We start from the raw sequence: 21,919 nt of genomic DNA on the forward strand, positions 1-21,919 counted from the left end.
GGGGGGGGGGGGAAGGAGGGGGTGAAGGGGGGGGTTGTGTTGGGTAAGGTTAGGGTGGGGCCCAGCACTCCATGTTTACAAGTTTTGCCATCCCTATCCTAGAGAAAAACCTCTTAATCATGGGGGTAGGAAACCTCTAGAGTACTCTCTAATGCTCATGGGGGACTTGGGGGAGAATCTGAACAAGAATATAATGAAAACATGGAAGAATTTTGATCAGCACTGTTGGAGGAAGTTCATCAGTGAGATCATGTAAATGTTGAAATGTACTTTTGTTCTTGGATCTTCTAAAACAAGAGAACTACAAACAGAGCTTCCATTACATAGTAATGAGGAGTTATAAATGTAAATTCCCCACATAAAATATCACCGATAAACGTTTTTTGGCCTCCCATTTACTATCTGTTAAGCACTATGCTAGGCTTTAGAGAAAATAGTTTCCATAATAAGACAAAGTCCCTGCACATAGTGGTCTCAAGAGTTCTTAAGAGTGTAGAGATGTAACTCAACAAAATCAAATGACTTCTGAACCTGGTGTCAGGAGTCCTCATTTTCAATCAGGCCTCAAACATTTTATTAGTTGTATGAGGAAAGATGGTACTTTATAATTCTGAAATTTCTATATAATTTCAAAATCAAAACCAATACAAATAGCAATAGACACAAAACTACCTGAGAAGTGAATGAGAAGTTATAAAAGCGTTCTGAGGTCTGAGGGAGAAGTTCATTGCCAACAAATCAAGGAAGGCTTCTATTAGGAATAGGAGTAAGAGTGTGCCTATGATTTCATTGGTAATAGGGGCCCTGATAAAGAAACCATCTAACACTGCTGGTCAGCACTTTCTTTGTAACTTAAAAACTTGGGAGAGTTGCCCAGAGTATTGAGAAGTTCAGCGACTTGCCAATATATGTCAGAGGGAGGATAATAACCTAGATTTTTTCCTGGTATTAAATCTCTAACTACTATACCATGCTATCTCCCTAATTTGGACTTTGTGGAGTTTGCTGTCATGAATATAAGCTCAGTTTTATAAATAAATAAACATTGAAGGTATGAAAAATTTCCTATTTTATAAGTTCCCTAATGTCAACATTAAGGTACACTTGATAATCGATAGCTTTTGAGATACTTTTTGATACTTTGTTGGGTAGGAATTGAATAGGAAAAGAGAAGAGGTAGGACATTCCATTCTATCCTACCATAGGGAATAGTCAGAGGCAAAGCATGGAGGTATGGGAACAGTTCATGTTCAGGAGATGAGATGGAGAGTTATCTAGTTTGGCCAGAATATAGAGGTGGCATTTGAGAGCTGTCTTCTATGAAAGGGAATTCCTTATTCTCTTTGTCTATTTTGAGTTAACGCTTTCTTAACCCCTACTTAACAATTCCTTTATCAAGTAAGAGAGTTCACAAGTCACTTGCTTGGAGCGCTCCACCCTTTTAACTCAATCAATCAGAAATTTGTGAAACCTTAAATAAGAGCTGACACCTTCAGAGGATGAGGTGTGGATCCCCCAGACACTGCCTCCAGACACTACCCACACTGGGCAGTGCTAGGCAATTTGAAAGCTGTGATTGGCCCCTGTGAAGAGGGGAAGAGACAAGAAGTGACTATAAAAAATCCTGAAAGTCTTCAGTGGAGTTGTCTTCGGCTTGAATCTTTAATTTGGAGGATCTTGGACGGGTACTGTTGCTTGGAGCTACAACTTGGACCTCAGCTTCTACTTGGGGCCTTGGCTCTTGGATTGGCTCTTGGGTGGGTGAATAGCTGGCCTTCCTTTTCTGGCTTCTGGAGAGAAATTAGTTTCAGAGAGGCCTTCCCCTCTTGGAGGAGGCCACGTGGGTGGAACTCCAGGTCCTCTGGTCAAGGGTTAACAAGCCTTGACTGGGCTGAGCTGAGCACCTGAGCAATATTTAGTGTGATTGGCTAAACATCTGCTCTACCCTCTTTTTGAATTTCTCTACTTTCACTCCACCTCTTTGTAAATAAAAGCTATTAAAAGTCATTTTGACTTGAGCTATAATATTTTAAATTGGTGACCACCATATTATTTTAGAATTCTCACATATTTAGTCAAACTCTTAATTTTAATTCCTTACACTTCAAATACTTGAAGCTGTCTTCTGGAAGAGGAATTAAACTTGTTTCAGTTAGCTTCAGAGGGTAGGGCTAGGAGCAATGGAAATAAGTTTGAGAGAGGAAAAATTTGGCTTTTAGGGAAGAGGAAAATTCCTAATAGTTAGAGCTAACAAGAATTTAACAAATATATTCCAAAAGTGAAATGGTTGTCTTAGGAGGAAATGTGGTTCCCTTTCCTTGAGGTCTTCCAGGAAAAACTAGATGACCATTTGTTGGGCATGTTGTAGAGCAGGGGTCGGCAACCTTTTTGGCTGTGAGAGCCATAAACGCCACATTTTTTAAAATGTAATTTCATGAGAGCCGTACAGTGCTCACAGTGTGCGCTCCTGTAACAGTGTGCGCTCCTGTAAAAGAGCCTGAAAAAAAATTGACTTTATGGCTCCTGCAGAAAGAGCCATATCTGACCCTCAAAAGAGCCAGATATGGCTTGAGAGCCATACGTTGCCAACCCCTGTTTTAGAGGATATTTTTGGTCAGATATGGTTTGGATTAGATGGCGTGTGTTTGGAATTCAGGGAGGTACCTTTTAAAAGTATCTTACAAACTTCCTGTGGACACGTGGGGACTTTGAGACTACATTCCTTGTGATCCAATGGGTTTCCGGTTTTTGGACGTGGGGACGTCAATGTATATGGCAGCTTAAATTCAGAGGGTGGCCTGGAGACGGCCTCTTGGTTACCTGAGTGGGCTGGCTGGCATACGAGAGAGACAGGATGGGCACTGGCGGTAAATTTAAAAGATAGTCAGGCGTGGTCATTTATATTTTACCAACATGGCCATGGCAATTAAAATATTAATTTCTCTTATAATATCAGGCTTTATCATTTTTAGTCATAACAATGGTCTCTGAAATTCCGTCCACCATGATTGTGTACATGGAGGTGATCAATATGAGATAAAGCAGGAAAAGGAAGGTGGGTTGTGGAAGGGTCTTGAATGCCAGGTAGAAGCTTGAACTTGTTATAATGCAACAATCCCCAAGATTAAATGGCAAGTTGGGTCCCCCAGAGGGGGCTATTATTCCTCCCAGGGTTTTAGGAACAACCCTGTGAGTAGCCTTCACTAGTGTGCTTCCCCTTAACAATTGCTAATAGGCTCATTTAGTTCTTTAGCAAGGGCATTTACTCAAATGGCATAGCAAAAACAGTAGTTACAAAGCATTTTTTCCAACATGAGGGACCTCCCACAAATACTTCCAAAATCCATGGAAGCAGGTAGAGTAGGCATGAACTTAAAATACAGTGGTAGGTGTAGGCAGCTAGACGGCTCAATAAATTGAGAGCCAGGCCTACAGACAGGGGGTCCTGGATTTAAATCTGGCTTTAGACACTTTCTAGCTATGTGACCCTGGGCAAGTCACTTAACCAGTGTACATCCCTGAGTGTGTTTTTCAATGGGTAGTCACTATTGGGAAGCACTACTGTCTTTTCAGTTAGAGAAATATTGTGTGCAGAATGAAATGAGCAGAACCAGGAGAACATTATGCACAGTAACTAAAATATTGAGGAATGATCAAATGTGATAGACTTTGCTACTAACAGGCCAATTTTGAAGGACTTATGAAAGGATACTATCTACCTCCAGAGAAAGAACTGTTGGAATAAAAATTCATATAAAAACATATGATTTATCACTTGTTTATTTGGATATATGATTTCGGGTTTTGGTTTTATAAGATTATTCACTTACAAAAATGAATAAAATGGAAATATATTTTTCATGAAAATACATGTAGAAGAATATCATGCTCTTTTCAACTGGAGTACTTTAGTGCTCTTTTAGCCAAGGTAACAAACCTAACCTTATGATCCACAAATGCTTCTTTGACTCCCTCAGGGAATCAGGTCTGAAGTTATTTGTCATCTCCAGGAGATGGGAAAAGGTTTGACTTTTCTTTTGAAAAATACTTTATGTAAGCTACTCTATGTGACCCTTTAGGGTGATTAGTTTCAGTATGGTCTTTTTTACTTCCTATTCTCCTTTAGGAATTTTATATAGATGAAAGGCTAGGTTCAATGGTATGAATTTAATCTATGCCCAAGAAGCACCATTTTCTTGGTGTCTTTTTCATATGCAATTAAGGTATTTAAGTCTCATGCTCTTTCTGTGACTGGGACTGTCTATTTTGCATCTAAAGGTTTTCTTCTTTCCTCTTTAATGTTTCTCTTTTAGCCCAAGTAGACTCAGCCTTTTTGGAAATCTCACTGGGCATCCCCTTTTACTGAAAATTTTAAAATAATCAGACCAGAGATCATTCTCAAACAGAAATTCTGAAAGATATCAGACACAAAATGGACTCAGTTCCCTGGAGAAAGCCTGCTCTACCCACATAGTCCCTCCAAAGGAAACCATTGGTTTCATATGGGTACTCTGAAGTAGCAGGAAAGGATGTCCCCTTTGGAGAGCACAGCAAGAAGCTCCAGAGATCCCTCTGACAGAGCAGAAGGAAGCCAAGAGCAGTTGCCATATGGATATGTGGAAGGAAAGGAGATATCACCAGAGAGAGATGAAGGGGGCAGGAAGGAGGATCCAAATTGCAGGGATCTGAGATGTGCAAGAACAACTTGGTCTTACCCATTTTCTGTTATCATGTCAGGTGGATTTCATAGGTCCAGGGAAAAGTAGAGCCTACCAGAAAGGAGGACTGTTGGACTTCTTGGCTGACTGGGGAAAAAGCAGATACCTCTATGATGATTTACAAGCCTTCCTCCTATGGCTAAGACTATAATTCACTTTAGTTGATTAGAGAACTTCTTGAATTGTTATAAAGTTTTTTTTTTGGTAGATGAAGAAACTGAAGTAGAGTAGTTAACTGATTTGCCAAGGGTCACATATGTACCAGAGCTGAGTGTCTAACCTAGGGTCTCTTTTCACTCTACTTCTTCTCAATCTGAATGTAATTATATCATTAATATGATTAAATAATATCTGTAATTCTAGGTGTACAAGCATTAAATTCTATCTTGAGTGCTTTACTATAATAATAACACAGATGTCTCTCTAAGGGACACTTAGGTCACATGCCCAATATTCAGGCTAACAAACATCAGATATAGGCTTGGTTTTGTTCAACAGGATAAAACTCTAAATGGACTGGACTCTAGAACTGCAACTCTAGAACTGCAGGACTGGGAAGTCCTTTGTCTCATGCAGATTTCACTGAGGCCCAACTCTAGGTATTATGAGCTAGTTCTCTCTTTAGTCCTTAGCTAGCTCTTTTTTCTGCTGCCAGGGTTAGGTTCCAGAAGTTGCTTCCTCCCTTGGGACCAGTATCTGTTGTCAACTTGATTTCTGGAAACCCCAATTTGCTTTTGTCTCTTTGGAACTTGCCTTTAGGGAAAGTCCCAAACTGACTTTATCTTAGACTGAACAATAGATTACCAAGCATCCATTAAATGTCCTGATTAGGAGTGATAGAAATGCTTAAACCCTCAATCACTCTTTTTGTCTTAGAAGTTTCCCTGTAGTATCAGAAATCCATTCCCAAGAAGACCAATATCAAGCAGGAACCATACTTTTGTATCCATTGTAAGTTAGACCACTCCCTGATACCCTAGCCTCTAGCTACAGCCTCTTTCCCAAGCCTGCTTGTAACATGTGTCAAGATTAAAAAGTGGTTGCCACAATGTAAAGGGGAAAATTATTATGGTTTGGTTGGAGTGAATATTAAAAGGGATGATAACCAAGAATTGAATAAATATCAATTCTAAAATGATTTTTAGCAATTTATTTATAAAATATAGGAGAGAGTGAAAGTAGAGAAATGAGAAGAGGGTAGAGTAAGAGATCTAGCTTAATGAACTAGATTATGTGTTCAAGTCTTGGTTTTACTCTGGCAGGGCTCCAGAGGCCCAGCTGGAGAACGTAAAAGTCAATTAACAAGGATTTTAGCCACAGGGCCTCCTCCCAATCAAGGGCCCCTCAGAGGCTAGTACCTCCAGGGAGGCTAAGGGAGTCAGCCTTTTTTACTCACAACCTATAGTTCTAAGGGAGAGATTTAAGAACAGTCTCACCAAGTCCAAGGTCCCAGCCAGAGTTCCTCCAGGTCCAATTCAAGGCCGAAGAGTCAAAAAGAACTGATTCACAGGAAGTTCTAACTCCCTTTTTTTTTTACCCTTGTACTTTTTGGTGTATTGTCTCATAGGTGGAGGATTGGTAAGGGTGGGCAATGGGGGTCAAGTGACTTGCCCAGGGTCACACAGCTGGGAAGTGGCTGAGGCTGGGTTTGAACCTAGGACCTCCTGTCTCTAGCCCTGACTCTCACTCCACTGAGCTACCCAGCTGCCCCTAACTCCCTTTTAACGGTGCAGCTTCTGCATCACTTCCTGTGCATTCTTCTCATTTCACATGTACCAATTACAGCAAAGGCTTTGCTTAGGACTGCCCAGGGGGCAGTCAGTCAATTCTGATTTGACAACCACTTTTGCACACATGGGTCACAGACCTCCCTCACTTGAGAATTAAGTGGTAATTTTTTTTTTCATTTAATAATTTTTATTTTTTAGAAAAGTTAACATGGTTACATGATTCATGCTCTTACTTTCCCCTTCATTAAGTGGTAATTTTTATACCTTTGGTGGTTAAATCTTAAAATAAGCAGGATAGGATTGTTGGATTTAAAAATCAATCTGGCAGTCTACTGAACTATTTCTGGCTTGGACAAGCTACCCCCAGCCCCCAAGGTTTCCCAGTACAGTCTTCCTTATCTCCCCCTATCATAAACCTAAAACTGAAGCTATCTTATCTGATGGATATTAACCTTCTTGAGGAACGTTTGTCTATGTTTGCCTGCTTAACAATATTTGCCTATTTAATGTATATTTGCCAAATGCTTCCAGACCCCTGTCCCTGAAACCCCACCTCCCCAGATGCTTCCTGACCACCTGCCCCTGACACTACCTTGATAATTATGTATGTACCAACCCCCTTCCCCAAACATTTCTATATAAACTCTTGGCTGAGAATTCCAAGGGGTCATTCAGGCATGCCTCTCTGCCTAGGGACCCTAGCTATTATTGCTAGTAAAGAATGAGCCTCTTCTGGCATATTGCATTGTCAGTGTAATTCTTCCTTCGGCCATGAACCTGGGTTAGGTATTAAAATTTGGGTACAACAAGGATTAATCTCATCTTCACACCTGTCAGTGTATATTTGCTGTACTATATTCCCCCAAAGGTATATAAATCCCCAAGTTCTATTATTCTATGGCAGTAAATCTCTCAGAGACACCATCCTCAGAGCCCCAGAGTTTTGACTGTGTGGTATTTAGTGCTTTGCTCTGTTTGGCAGCTAATTGTCGAAGTGGAATCTAGATACTCCAAACTTGTGGCCTAGTGAGATAGGATGAACCCCAAGTTTTAGAAATAGCTTGTAGGTTGGAGACCCCCAAAGCTTGTGCTTGTTCCCAGTTTGTGAGAATCCACCCTGAAGGGAATCTCAGACTAGCAGTTGCAGACTGAATAATAGACCCCAGGGTAAATGCTAAATACCCTTTTGTCTTAGGTAGTCTTCCCCTTTGTATCAAAGACCCTGTCCCAGGAAGGCACACCTGGGCAGGGACCATCCTTTAGTATCCATTGTAAGTAGCCCCTTCCCTTACACCCTAGCCTCTGGCTATGATTCCTTTCCCAAGCTTGATTGTAAATCCCATCCTTACCAGTATAATGTCAATCATCTTTCCCAGCCCCTGGATCTTTCCAAATGATATATAAGTTCCCCAATTTCCTTTGTTCCTAGGAGTGGTAATCTAGCGTGGTGTCACTCCCAGGGGGTCAGGGAGCAGAGTGAAGCAGTGTTCAATCCTTGGACTCTGTATAAGGCACAGCTCTGTATAAGAGGCCTAATCAGCCCTGTTCCCCCCTTTCCCTTGATTAAAGAGTGGTTATGACTATTTAATAGTTCTGTGTTTTTTCTAAGTTAACACAATTAAGGGCTTGTTTCTTCCTGATTAAAGATTTGGTTTTATGACTACTTTAGTGGTTCTGTGTTTTTCCAAGTTGACATTGAGCATCTGTGTAAAGTATTTCTCTTTCCTCAACTGGGCCTCAAACTTGCTCAAGGTGATTCTGCTTTCTGGATGGGGTGCCCCCCTCAGGGAGAGTAAAACTGTGCCTAACATAACCTTTGGATCAGAGGGTCAATTATATGGGATTCTTTTTACTCATGAGATGGGTAGGTCAAGTTGATGAGAGCTAGAGAGAAGAGATTCAGGCTATTTGTTTTTCAGCTTCAAGACAGAGGATACTATGATTCCAAACTTTTTTCATTGGAGGGAGAGGAGGTGCCACACTTCTTTCTAGCCTTTCTATAGGGAATCTCACAGCACCATTGGTCCACAGATTTGATTACCTCCAATTCTGTAACTGTTGGATGGCTTATATATGGGACCAAAGGGCATGACTGATTCGGCCTATAATCCTCTTGTTGATTAAGGAAGTAATAGTTATATTTAGGCAGCAGAAAAACCGTTAACACTTCCTTTATAGCAGTAAAATAATTATCTATAACACTCCTTCAGGCTCTATAACCTGACTTTTTTTCTATGATAATTACTGAATCAAATCTCTTAGCATGACACTGAATGGAATCAGTTACACAATGTTAAAAGTCCTTTAGGTTACACAATAATAACCTCAGGCAGGCAGGTGGGGTTACTAGTCTAACCTTCATTATGTGCTAGCAATTTTAGCAAGATTCACATTCTCTCCTTGCTTCTTCCAGCCCTAAATTTCAGGCCATGAACTCTGAAGTTGGGAGCCCCAGCTGTTGGATACAGGGGATCCTCTGATAAAACTTAGGCAGTGTTATAGTGGCAAGGGACATTGTATTTTGTTTCAAGGGACCTGCATTTTACTACTCCACCATAAATATAGGACAAGTCCTTTTTAATCTTTAGTTCTCAGTCTGATCAGCTATAAAAGGAAGTTGAAGTGTAGTGTAGTGAATTTTAGTTCAAGTCTGAATCTTCATGCCTCCATTTGGGGTTTTCATGGCCAAGATACTGGATTGGTTTGCCATTTTTCTCCAGCTCACTTTCCAAAAAAGAAAACAGAGGCAAACAGGGTTAAATGACTTGCCCAGGGTCACACAGATAGTGTTTTAGGCCATATTTGAACTCAGGTCCTCAGCTCCCGGCCAGAATTTGATCCACTTTGCCACCTAGCTGCGGGGTACCCTAGAAAGTGCTGAATTAAAATCCTGATTCTGCCTTTTGCCCTCTGCCTTCCTTGGGTAACAGGCCACTTAGGCTCTCTGTGCCTCATCTGAAAACGTCTCTAACTTTTTTCCATTTCTAATTCTATAACCTTAAGTGAGTAAATAAGGATTTTTTTCTGTTGCTGTACAGACTTGTCAAACCCTTTTCAGGGCTACCCATTCATTTTTGGTGCCCACCTGTCATCTCACTATCACCTGGGGCTCCAAGAAGCTGAAGCATACATAGAAGTTAAATCCTGATAAAATCCTTTAGTAAGACTGGGTAAACCAGAATGAAGGTAACAAATCAAGCTTCAAACTCTGTCAGTGACTTGGGGTGGGGGGTGTCTACCCTAAGGATGAGAGAATGGGATAAGAACAATTTGTTCCAACAGCCACAAAGGCAGTTAAAGCAGGCGCTGTTGAATACTTCCAGCTTGGTCAAACATGGAAGAGCAGATGTCATCCACTCCTGGGCCATCACCAGTCCTCCTGACTTGTCTTTTGTCCATGGAAGTAGATGATTGTGGATGAGAGAGTGGGGCTGAAGACTTTCTGTAGCTCTGCCTCATTTAAGTCCAAGTTCTTGGCTAGTCAAAAAATCACCACTAGTGATGTCATTTTGGTCCTCTTCTGGTGCAATGGGCAACCCTCGTTGCAATTCCTCAATGTGTGGCCTTGCGGAAGCCATTTAAAAGGAGGTCCCTGGACCTTAGTTTCCTTATCAGAAAAGTGAAGGGTGGGAGTAGAGAATTTCTACGAATCCCTTCCAGCTTCAAATCCAAACTGTACCTTGGAAACAATTGAGGAAAAGGGGCAGATGGAAGAGGAAGTAGCCCCTCGGGCCAAGTCCCTTTCCTCTTTTTCTCCTTCCCCCATTTGCTCCTCTTCCGTCTGCTCCTCTCTGCTTCTTCTTTCCTCCTCTCTCTTTCTTACTCCCTCCTTCTCCTTCTTTTCCTCCTCTTTCTTACTCCCTCCTTCTCCTTCTTTTCCTCTCCCCGACTCCACAACTCGCTTCTTCTTCACACACCCCGATGCTCCGCTCCCAGCTTGTTCTCTCTCAGCTGGTAGCTGGAGGAATTGGGCGGAGGGGCGGGACTTCTCTCGCTCATTTACGACACTGTACGGCGGTACGGCGAGGCGCGGTTGACGGCAGTGCCGCACGGTGGTCCAGGAGGTCATACAGGAGACGGCCGTGGTGGAGGCTGCGGCTCCCGGGCCCAGTTCTCGGTGGCACGATGTGGCGAGTGTGCGCACGGCAAGCTCGGTGCGCAGCCCCGCGGACGGGGTTTGGGAGCCCGGCCGCGGCCCCGAGGGAAGCCCCGGGAGGGCCGGTCCCAGCTGCGCCCCTGAGCCTGGCCCGTTCTTTCCACAGCAGGGCTAGAGCATTGCGGGCCTGGGGTCTTGGCTCTGCCTCCGGGGCCATGCCACGGGCGCCTCTCCTGCTGCTGCAAGTCTTGGGGGCCCCTGGACGACGCTGGTACAGTCTTCCTCCACACCAGAAGGTGAGGCTCCCCCTGACCCCCGGGGTCAGGGGCTTTCAGACCTGGACCGGCTGTTGGGAAGGCCTAACCAGAATGAGACCACCTTCCCACCACACTCCCACCCCATCCTGGTGCTGGAAGCCAGGTGGAGACTTGTAGCGCTTCTGGGACTGCGTGTGAATGACAGAATGGAAATGTCAGTTGAAAGGTAGCATCCTTGTCAAATCCACTGCAAGGGGCTAAAGCAAGAAGTTGTAGCGTCCCACTGGGTTCTAAAAAAGACCCCTAAAGCCAGTGAAGGGACTATAAAGAGGTAAGAAGCAGTGTTTCACTTTTTTTTTTAAGCAGGTGTTTCCTCTTTTTTTTTTTTTTTTCTTCCAGGTTCCTTTGCCTTCTCTTTCCCCCACAATGCAGGCAGGGACCATTGCCCGCTGGGAGAAAAAGGAAGGGGAAAAGATCAATGAGGGTGACCTTATAGCAGAAGTAAGTAGTTTGCAGAGATGCTTACCATAAAACGTTTCAGAATGAGGCACTTCATAGTTAACTTTGCTAAACTAACTTTTAATTCTGCATTTGAGTAGTAATCTGAAGTCTACTGCAGTTCTTTGAGATATCTTTGATAAGTTTGACTGTTCTACAAATGGCCTAGCAAGTTTTTATCTGAGAAACTTTTAATAGCTTCTGTGATCTCTTTACAAAGATGGAAACTTTATTTCTACTTTTCTTGTGAACTTATAAAATGCCAGATTAAATTAACAAATGCCAGTCCAACTTTAAGTGTATAAATATACCATGTCTTGTATTTAAAGGTTGAAACAGATAAAGCCACTGTTGGATTTGAGAGCCTAGAAGAGTGCTACCTGGCTAAAATAATTGTTCCTGAAGGTACCAGAGATGTTCCTGTTGGAGCAGTCATCTGTATTACTGTTGAAAAGTAAGTACTCTATATTTCATCATATTGTGCAATAATTGAATATTGATGTGAGAGATGGTCTGAAGTTGCCTTGCCCTCCACGACTCATAGGGAAAACTAAAATGTCCCTATATTTGTGTGTTTTCCTCATGCCTTAGAATGGAGGATGTGGATGCATTTAAAAATTATACCTTGGATTCCACAGCAGCAACCACTCCCCAGGTTTCTACAGCTCCTCCCTCTGCTCCTGTGGCTTCATCACCTTCTCTCCAGGCTCCAGGGAGCTCATATCCTCCTCATTTGCAAGTAAGGCTTAACTATTGAACACTCTAGAATTTACCTTTTGAGTTAATTATTTATTCCTTTTCATGTGTGTTACTAACTGAAATACATTAAGGATGAAACAGTTTCAGAGTAAATAGCGAGCATGAAAACTCAAAAATATTACCATGCTTGGAGGGTTCACTTCGACCTAAGTTCTGCCTTTCAAAATATTCCTTTAAAATTAAGGTCAGGGGATACCTTTTCTGTGAAGCTGTAGTTAATTCTACCAGTTTTTAAGTATTCATTCCCTTCTATTTACCTGTATATGCATGTGTTGTATTCCTTAGTCCAACATAAGCTTCTTAAAAGCAAGGACTTAAGTTTTTTTATTTTTGTGTCTCCAGTGTCTGGCACAGTCACTTATACTTTGTTAGAATTTAATAAGTATGTGAAATGAATCCTATTCATGCTTGTGACCTTGGACAGCTCCTTTAACCTTTCTGAGCCTGGGTGTGTCTCTACTTGTAGAACTAGATCTAGGAGTTTAAAGTTTTCTTCTTTCTTTGATGGAGATATTGCAAGTATAGTAAATTAAGTCCATAATCAATTTTTATGAATTTTTGCTTTGTAAGCATAGTATAATATAAACACAGAGATATGTTTATCAACTTCCTTTTCTTTGCATTTGATTAAATGTGCTCTAAATTTAAATGGGGCGATTCCTATTTTTCATTTACATATATAGCTTTCAACTACATGGAGCCAGCAATATTGAGAGAGTTTATTAAGTTAGAAAACTGACAACAATTAAAGAGTTTTATATGTGTAAATGGGCATCTTAGAAATAATATCACCGTTTAGAAACAAAATGTTAAATAACATTTTTTGACAGTAAACTAATTAGCAAAATAAACATTGAGATAGACCAGAGTTACTTGAAATAGATCTAGTATCTATTTATGATAGATTTATTTATTAATTTTAGAGATCAAGAGGAGAAAATATCTAGCAATATTCTCCCCTTCCCCCCAAAAAAGTTAGATTAACTATTTATATGGTTCTGACCTTTACCACTTTTAAAGTTGTAGAGGTTTCCAAAAAGGAAATGTTTCTTTTGACATGGGAGGAGATGTAATATGCTTTTGTAATCTTCTTGGCTATTACCAATGAAAAGCTGGTATTTTCAGTTTAAACTAGTATTTCTTCATTGTGTATCCTTGTTATATTTCTTTGAATAAGGTATAATTGTGCCCCCCCCTTTTTTTTTTGTTATTATCTCCATTATGTGCCATTCTCAGAATCCTTCCTTAATCATGCATTTTAGATAAGTCATGGATTTAAAAAAAAATTATTCCATTAATTTGAATGATACAATTTGAAAAGAAGATTGCTTTTGGTCTGGGTCACCTGATTTACTATTGTTGGGGGAGTATTTGAGTAAAGTACCATTGTGATGGGAATTACAGAATTATTGTGGCTCCTTTGACAAGCTTATAAATCATTTTTATGAAAAGTGCTGCTAAGAGCCTCCTATGAAAAGTTTAAAAATTCCTGTTGGAAAAGGTTTGTTGCTTGATTCTCATTACTTCCTTAGAGATTTTAGCGTCTGGAATGCTTCCTTTTGAGTAAAAAGACAAAGACAAAAATTTCTTTAATTTGTCAGTTAGAATATAGCAAAAACCCCTACTCACAGACTAGACTGGGCCATGGTTATTCCTTAAAAATAGAAATAGAATTTATCCCGAGAATAAATTGTTGGGGCATCTGGGTGGCTCAGTGAATTGAGAACTGGGCCTAGAAACTTGAGGTTCTGGATTTAAATCTAGCCTCAGACATTTCCTAGCTATGTGACCCTCAGTGAGTAAATTAGGCCCCGGTTGTCTTGCAACCGATAAATGGAATTGATTCTAAGATGGAAGATAAGGTTAAAAAAAAAAGAATAAATCGTTATAGCTCTAGAAAAGAAACTTCATGCTTGAACTTTTGTTTTGGTATTAATAATGGTGTTAGATTTAAAATTAATATTTCCAAGTTCTTATTTTCCATAAAGTTTATTAATAATCACTTGAAATAGAAAAAAGCAGATAAGCATAGATTTAAAGCCTCTTTCTTACTCTTAAGTCTGACCAGTTCATCCTGCAGGATTCTCTGTCCATCTCACTTGCCTGCTCAGGGAAATAGAGACAGGTGGGGTCCATCCACACCCATTTATTTATGTTCATGAACCAGTGCTGGCATGTAAAAAATGGGATGAACTGGGTCACCAATCCAGGAGGGGGAGGGTGAAATTCCCTCTACAATCCCCCCCCCCCATCCTTTGGGAGACTACTCTCCCCATTGGATCATCTAAACCTAACTATCTTATACCTTTAAAGATCTTCTAGCTAAAAGTACATACAATATTGCACTTTCTAAGAGGAAGCTACAAGAGTTAGAGATAAGAGGGAAATAAAAGAAGATGAAAACAAAAAAGTGATTGATCGACACATTGACAAAATGCCAATTTAGGGGACAGTCCCCTTTGGCAGAAGAGTTTACATTCAGAATAAGTATGTTCAACCCCCTTCAGTTAAGTTCATTCTGGATCTTTTTATGCAGTGTGTGGCTTCCACAGGCGTCCTTATGGCACTGTCTCCAAAAAGATCCGCTTTCTTGATTTGAGGTGTTGGCAAGTTTCTCTTCCTGAAATTTCTCCAAAAGATTTTAAACCTTGGATTTTAGAATAATTACACAATCCCCCCTGAGGAGGGTGTTGACTAACACCAGAAACACCCCAGGATACATGGCTAGAGTTATAAGGTATATGAAGCAATTGTCAAAAGAAAACCAATAACCCCCCCAAAAAAAATCCCAATTAAAAGAGCAAAGATTAAATTCTGGACAAAAATCATAATAATAAAAATAATAAAGAAAAAATAAAAATCTTATGTGTATAAAATTCTGAGGAAAAAAAAAGAATAAACCTGTAACAGGTCCTTGAATTACTAGCAAGGCCCAATTAAAGTGATTTATGTAGGGAGTCATGGGGCTGGGAAGGATTAGGAGTTCCTTGTGGGTCCCAGAGCCACTTGGAATTCACGTGGATTTTTGGTGCTGCTCAGCTTAGGCCCATCTGTGCAAACCTCAAGGTTTGGGCTCCTTTCTCCAACACTCCACCCTTATCTAAGCTAAAAAGCGTGTGTGTGTGGGAACGTGGGGGAGAGTTCTTAGCAGTTTGCATGGCAGGCTCGCAACAGAAGCGTCAGACTCAGAAATGGAGGTAGCAGCTTATCTGTCTCAGCAAAGGCACATGAAAGCAGACGGAGTTAGCAGACGAGGCTTTGCAAAAGTCACCCTATTCTATACTCAAGGACTTTTTCAAATGAAAATTAAGAATTCTTTTACCATTTCATTAGATTAAAATTAATATCTCCAAGTTCTTATTTTCCATATTATTATTAATAATCACTTGAAATAGAAAAAGGTAGATAAGCATAGATTTAAAATCTCTTACTCTAAGTCTGATCACGTGTAGTTCATCCTGTAGGATTCTCCTTCTGCCTCACTTGCCTGCTCAAGGAAGTAGGGACGGGTGGGATCCACCCACACCCTTCATTGATGCTGCACTGGCATGTAAAAAAATGGGATGAACTGGGTTGGCAATCCAGGAGGGGGAGGGGGTGAAATTCCCTCTACACAATGATTATCCAGAGACAGGTTAACTATTTGAGATAGCTTGAGAGGAAAATCTCAACAGATTTCTTAAGTTATCTACTACTTTAGAGAAAGAGTATTCATGTGTATTCAAATTCCTATTTCATAGGAAATTAAACTGGAGCAAAACAAATTTTGCAGATAAAATACAATCAAAATGTTGGGAAGTTACTGGGACACTAAGTTTCTTTCATGACTAAAACATGAGGAAGATTTGAAACTGGTTTATCATTATTGTTCCAATGCCATAAAACTGGTATTTCTGTTAATACAGTACAAGAAAATACTGTATTTACAGACACCAGATAAAATGTGCCTTCCTGGTTCTTTTGAGGCTTGCTTTTATGTCCATAGTGCCTGCCTCCTGGTCTGAAGCAAAATCTACACAAGTGTCTTTTGTTTGTTTTTTCGTTTTGTAGGTTCTGCTTCCTGCCCTCTCTCCCACTATGACTATGGGCACAGTTCAGAGGTGGGAGAAGAAGGTGGGTGAGAAATTGAATGAAGGAGACTTGCTGGCTGAGATAGAAACTGACAAAGCCACAATAGGTGAGACTTTTACCTCAGAAACTGACAAAGGCATATAACTATAGAGAAGGGGTAGAAGATTACTATCCTACCCTGTAACCATTGTGTGATAACATGAAGATTTTCTAACTGATAGAATTTATCTTGTGAGGACAAATTTCACCATGAAAGTGGCCATATACTCCTTTATCATTGACAAATAGGATTCTCATCCATCCAATAAAATGCCAGTTTAGAAACTGTATTCAGACTAGATTTTGTTTCACAAGCAATGATTGTGACACTAGATATTTCTGGGAGGAAAAGTTAGGCTCTAGAGGGGTATTCTTACAAATAAGGAGGGGGGAGAAACAAGAAAGAGTTAAATAATCTTTTTTGGAATTCTTTTATGGCTTGCTCAATTTCTTTTTCTGAGGTTGTATTATTTTTTTTCTCTTAAGGCATTTTATAGTTTTGTAAATATCTTCAGAATTGTCCATTTTATTGTCATATTGTAGAACAGAATAGTTTCTGATATCTATTTCTTCATTTTATGTGAATTTTCGTTTTTCATATAAGTAATTTGGTTTTCTTTTATTTTTAATCAAATTACTAATTTTTTCCTAAAACCAGCACTTAGTTTTAATTCATTGAATGGTTTTGGGTTTTTCTGCTTTCAGTTTTGTTACTCTTGGATTTTTATATTTTGATTTTGGTACTTATTTGGATTTTTTTAGTTGATTGTTTTTCTAAATTTTTTTTAGTTGCATGCCCAATTCATTGATCTTTTTTTCTCTCTCTCTTTTGTTGATGAAAGTGCTTAGAGATATACATTTTTCCCTAAGGACTGCTTTGGCTGCATCCCAAAAATTTTGGTATGTTGTCTCATTGTTATCTTTAAAATGATCTATTATTTCTGTGATACATTCTTTGACCTAATAATTATTTAGGATGGCTTTTTGTTGAGTAGAATTTTCATTGCATTATGGTCAGTAAAGGATGTTCTTACTATTTCTATTTTTCTGCATTTATTTGTAGGTTTTAAAAAAATGTTTTAATACTTGGCCAGTTTATGTAAAAGTTCCTGCCATGTTGTACTAAGAAGTATGTTACTCCATTCTTTTCCTTCCCAGTCTTGTCAGAAACCCATCTCCTCTAACTTTTATAAAATTCTATTTAGAACCTTAATTTTCTTTCTTTTTTTTTTTTTTTTGGTTGTTAGACTTTTCTAGGTTTGAAAGGAGTACATTGAAGCCCCCTCATTATTAGAGTTTTACTCTTTATTTCTCCTTATTCTTTATTATTTATAATATTTATAGTATTATAATTTTTTTATTTATAATTTATAGTATTTAGATGCTATGCCATTTGTTACTATTATATTAATATTGATATTAGCTCATTGTGTATACTGCCTTTACTCATAACATAGTTTGTTTTTGACAGGTTATTTTTGTTGTCTCTTTGAGATCTTGATTGCAATTTTTACTATTTAAATTTTCTTATAAAGGGTATATACTGGATTTTGCTTTCTACTCCAGTCTGCTATCCTTTTCTGTTTTGTAGGGGACTTTATCATATTAGTAGTCACAATTGTCATTGTTATTGTGTATGTCCCTTCATCCTATTGGCTTGTATTTTTTCCTCTCTGCTCTTTAAAAAGAGGATGGTAAGGTTCAAACCTGGCCTCAGCCACTTCCCAGCTGTGTGACCCTGGGCAAGTCACTTGACCCCCATTGCCCACCCTTACCACTCTTCCACCTATGAGACAATACACCGAAGTACAAGGGTTTAAAAAAAAAAAAAAAAGAGGATGGTAAGAGGAGAGTTTGCTTAACACTAATGATCTATACTTGATTCACTCTTCTTCCACTCCTTTGGTCCTTTTCCCCTCCTCTTCATAATCTACCTTCTGAGGTTAGTTTGTTTTGTTTATGACTAAAATCCTACCTTTAGTCTACCTTCTCTCTTATCTCCTAATCTCCTTTCACAATTCCTTCTATTTCCCTTTTGAGTTGAATGTATCTCTACACCAAACTTGGGTGGTTTGTGTATTTACTTGTATTTTCTGCCTTCCTCCCACTGACTCAGATAAAGTGAGGTTCCAGTGATATACCAGCACACCCTCCCTTTCCTCCTTGTTTTAGATCCTGTACTTCTATGTGAGATAGTAAGTTCTTATTTCTTTCCTTTTTTCCTAGTGATATTGATTCTTCTTTGTTTAATCTAATCAAATCCCCGCAGCACCCACAAGGGGGCGGTGGCACCCACTTTGGGAATCACTGTTCTAGATGCTCATACATGACTACATTTGATAACTTTTTGTCTCCTAAGATTGTGTTTCATTTTCTGTTTAGCTCTCTTCATCTAGGGTGATTGAGAATCTTCTATTTGAGAGAGAGAGAGAGAGAGAGAGAGAGAGACAGAGAGAGAGAGGGAGGGAGGGGCAGGGGGGGAGGGAGAGGTGTTTTAACCCTTTCTGTCTTAGTAACACTCTTAAGATAGAAGGCAAAGGCTAGTTAGAAAGTGAGTCCAGAATTTTCAGGGAGTCTTTACGTTGGGTAATATTTTTACCTCAAATGAGAGAATATTGGGGAAGTGCTTAGCACAGTACTCTCATAGCAAGCACTTTATGGTTATTCCCCTCTCATCCTCAGTCCCCTCACCCCTTTAAAATATATATATGTGTTATTTTTTTTCAGTTACACATAGAAAGAATTTTTGTTTTGTCTTTGGCTGAAATTTTTCTCCTTTCCTTCTCTTCTCCAAGGCAGTAAATAGTTTGAGGTTATATTGGTACTTTCATGCAATTCATATTTCCATATTGCTTATGTCATGATAAAAGACATCATACATACAATAAAAATCACATGAAGGAAATAAAGTGGAAGGGTGGCATGCTTTGATCTACCTCAGACTCCAATAGTTTTTTTTTTTTTTTTTTTTTTTGCCAGCCCCCTTTTAATAAGCTGTTTTCCTTCTGGATCTTTCCTTTAGAGTTCATTGTTTTCTAGTTCTTTCATTTTAAGCTCTCATTTCATTTATATTTTAAAGCTCTTGTTTCATTACATTCTAGTTAACTTTTTGGTCAGGTTGTATTTTTCTTTCAGGCTTTTCTTGTAGTTGTTGTGAAGTTATTCTTATAGATTTGTCTCTTTAGAGTCCTTGGTTCCATAACAGTTCTTTGTTAATAGTGTCTTTTTTTGTTTACTCATTCTTTTAGCCTTTTTTCTTGAATTGGGACAGGTTCTAGGTTCTTTTGGAAGGGGAGCTTTGTATGATTCTGAGTTGTTTATTTGGGTTCTTGCTTCTTCTTTCCTTTCAAAGTATGTAATTGACTTCCTTGTGTTTGATTATTTTTTAATTGATTTTTTAAATTATTTTTTCCAGTTACATGCAAAACCAATTTTTAACATTAATTTATTAAAATTTTGACATCCAAATTCTTTCCCTCTCTTCCTACCTCTCCCTCCTTCAGAAGGCAAATAATTTTATGTTGATTATATATGTGCAGACATGCAAAACATATTTCTATATTATCCACATTGCAAAAGAAAGCAGACCAAAAAACCCTAAGAAAAATAACATTTTAAAAGTATGCTTCAGGGGGCATCTAGGTAGCTCAGTGATTGAGAGCCAGGCCTGGGTTCAAATTTGGCCTCAGACATTTCCTAGCTGTGTGACACTGGGCAATTCACTTAACCCCCTTTGCTTAGCTCTTCTACCTTCCAAGGCAGAAGGGTTAAAAAAAAATTAAAAGTATGTTTCAATCCTCAATTAGACAGCATCAGATCTTCTGGAGGTAGATAGTATTTTTCATTATAAATCCTTTGAAATTGACTTGAATCATCATATTAATGAAAACAACCAAGTTATTCACAGTTGGTCATCATACAGTATTGCTGTTATTATGTACTGTGTTCTGGTTCTGCACACTACACTTTGTATCAGTTCATGTCTTCTTGGGTTTTTCTGAAAACCTTACTACTCATTTTTTATAGTATAAGAGTATTCCACCACCATCATATATTAGCAATTCCCCAATTGATGGACATCCTCTTAATGTCTGATTCTTTGCAAAAGCTGCTATAAATATTTTTGTATTTTATATAGGTCCTTTTCCTTTATTTAAAAAATCTCTTTGAGATGTAGACCTAGTAAGTAGTAGTATTACTGGGTCACATGGTTTGCACAGTTTTATATCCCTTAGAGCATAATTCCAAATTGCTTTCCATAATGATTGAATCACATCACAACTCTAGCAATAGTACATTAGTGCCCCTATTTTTCCATATTCCCTCCAGCATTTGTCATTTTCTTTTTCTCTCATATCTAATTTGTTAGAGGTGAGATGGCATCTCATTCAGTCATTTTAAATTTGCAATTCTCTTATCAGTAGTGATTTAGAGCATTTTTTATATGACTAGATAGCTTTGATTTCTTCTGAAAACTGCCTGTTCATATCCTTTAATCATTTATTAATTGGGACATGACTTGTGTTCTTATAAGTTTGACTCAGTTTTCTATATATTTGAGAAATAAAGCCTTTAAAGAGGAACTTGCTATAAAATCCCTCCTTTCCCCATGTAAGGGTTAAAATTAATGGTTTGACTAAAACCTGAAATTATAACTCAAGTCAAAAATGATTTTTCAGCAACTTTATTTACAAAATAGAGGGAAAGAGGTAGAGAGTGAGAAGTCTGGCTTATCACCCTAAATATTTGCTCTGATCCCTGATTTTACTCTGGCTGGGCTCCAGAAGCCCCAGCCAGAGGGTCCAGAGGTAAATTAAGCAAGAGGTTCACCCATGCAGCCTCCTCCGAGAGGGAGGCCTGCCTGGTGTTAATCTCTCCAGAAGTCAAGAAAGGAAGGTCAGCTTTTTCCACTCACCAATCCAAAGTCCAAGGGGAGAAGATCCCAGAGCAGTCTTACAAAATGCTAGAGAACCAGGTCCATGCTGAAGAAGATGAGCCTCCACAGCCTCAGAAAAGCTCGAAGACTCACTCACAGGAAGTTGCAGCCACTTCTAAAGACCCTTCTTTTCATCACTTCCTGTGCCGTCCTCTACTTTATGGGGACCAAGTGCAGTCTATAACTTTGCTTAGGACTGTCCAGGGGGCAGTCAGTCATTTCTGAGTTGTAACCCACTTTAGCATGTGGGTTGTGGACCTCCCCCACTCAGGCATTAAGTAGAGTGTATATGTTTCTGGTGGTTAAATTTAAAAGTAGGCAGGGAAGAGTTAGTCCCATCTTCATACCTGGTTTTCTGCATTCCTTTCCAATCTTGTTTGTAGTGGTTTTTTTTTTTTCTGCACAATTTAAAAAATTTAATCAGATTCATCCATTTTACTTCTTGTAATGCTCTATCTCCTGTTTTGTCATAAATTCTTCGCTTATTCATAGATCTGACAAGATATTCTACGCTACCCTTATTTGCTTATATCCTTTGCCTAAATTGTGTGCCTGCTTTGACTTTTATTTTGGGATATGGTGTGAGATACTGGTCTATACCTAATCTGCCAAACTGTTTTCCAGTTTTTCTAGCAATTTTTGTCAGGTGATGAGTTCTTGTCCTGAAAGCTTGGATCTTTGTGTTTATCAAACACTAAATTACTATGGTCATCTCCTACTGTATGTTTTATATCTGGAATGTATATGGTGTTCTGAAAAGTCTAGCACCTTAGATGTGAAAGATTGTTAAGCAATTTTCTGGGCTGTTCATCCAC

General features: G+C 39.1%; 1 protein-coding gene across 4 annotated transcripts in view; it reads left to right on the forward strand.

The window, feature by feature from the left end:
* The first annotated feature begins 10,531 nt into the window (after positions 1–10,531).
* The window catches only part of DLAT (dihydrolipoamide S-acetyltransferase), a 29,416-nt gene continuing 18,028 nt past the window's right edge, over positions 10,532–21,919 (forward strand). For 3 of the 4 annotated variants that reach the window (XM_044669395.1, XM_044669397.1, XM_044669396.1), the window contains exons 1-5: positions 10,532–10,840; positions 11,201–11,302; positions 11,629–11,753; positions 11,891–12,038; positions 16,109–16,235. In XM_044669395.1, the coding sequence (XP_044525330.1) occupies positions 10,574–10,840; positions 11,201–11,302; positions 11,629–11,753; positions 11,891–12,038; positions 16,109–16,235 (769 nt within the window). In that variant the 5' untranslated portion in view covers positions 10,532–10,573. Of the gene's footprint in view, positions 10,841–11,200; positions 11,303–11,628; positions 11,758–11,890; positions 12,039–16,108; positions 16,236–21,919 lie in introns of those variants that run through there. The other variant, XM_044669398.1, reaches the window with a different exon arrangement.

Source organism: Gracilinanus agilis, chromosome 3, assembly GCF_016433145.1.
Source record: "Gracilinanus agilis isolate LMUSP501 chromosome 3, AgileGrace, whole genome shotgun sequence".
In the NCBI taxonomy this organism is placed as follows: domain Eukaryota; kingdom Metazoa; phylum Chordata; class Mammalia; order Didelphimorphia; family Didelphidae; genus Gracilinanus; species Gracilinanus agilis.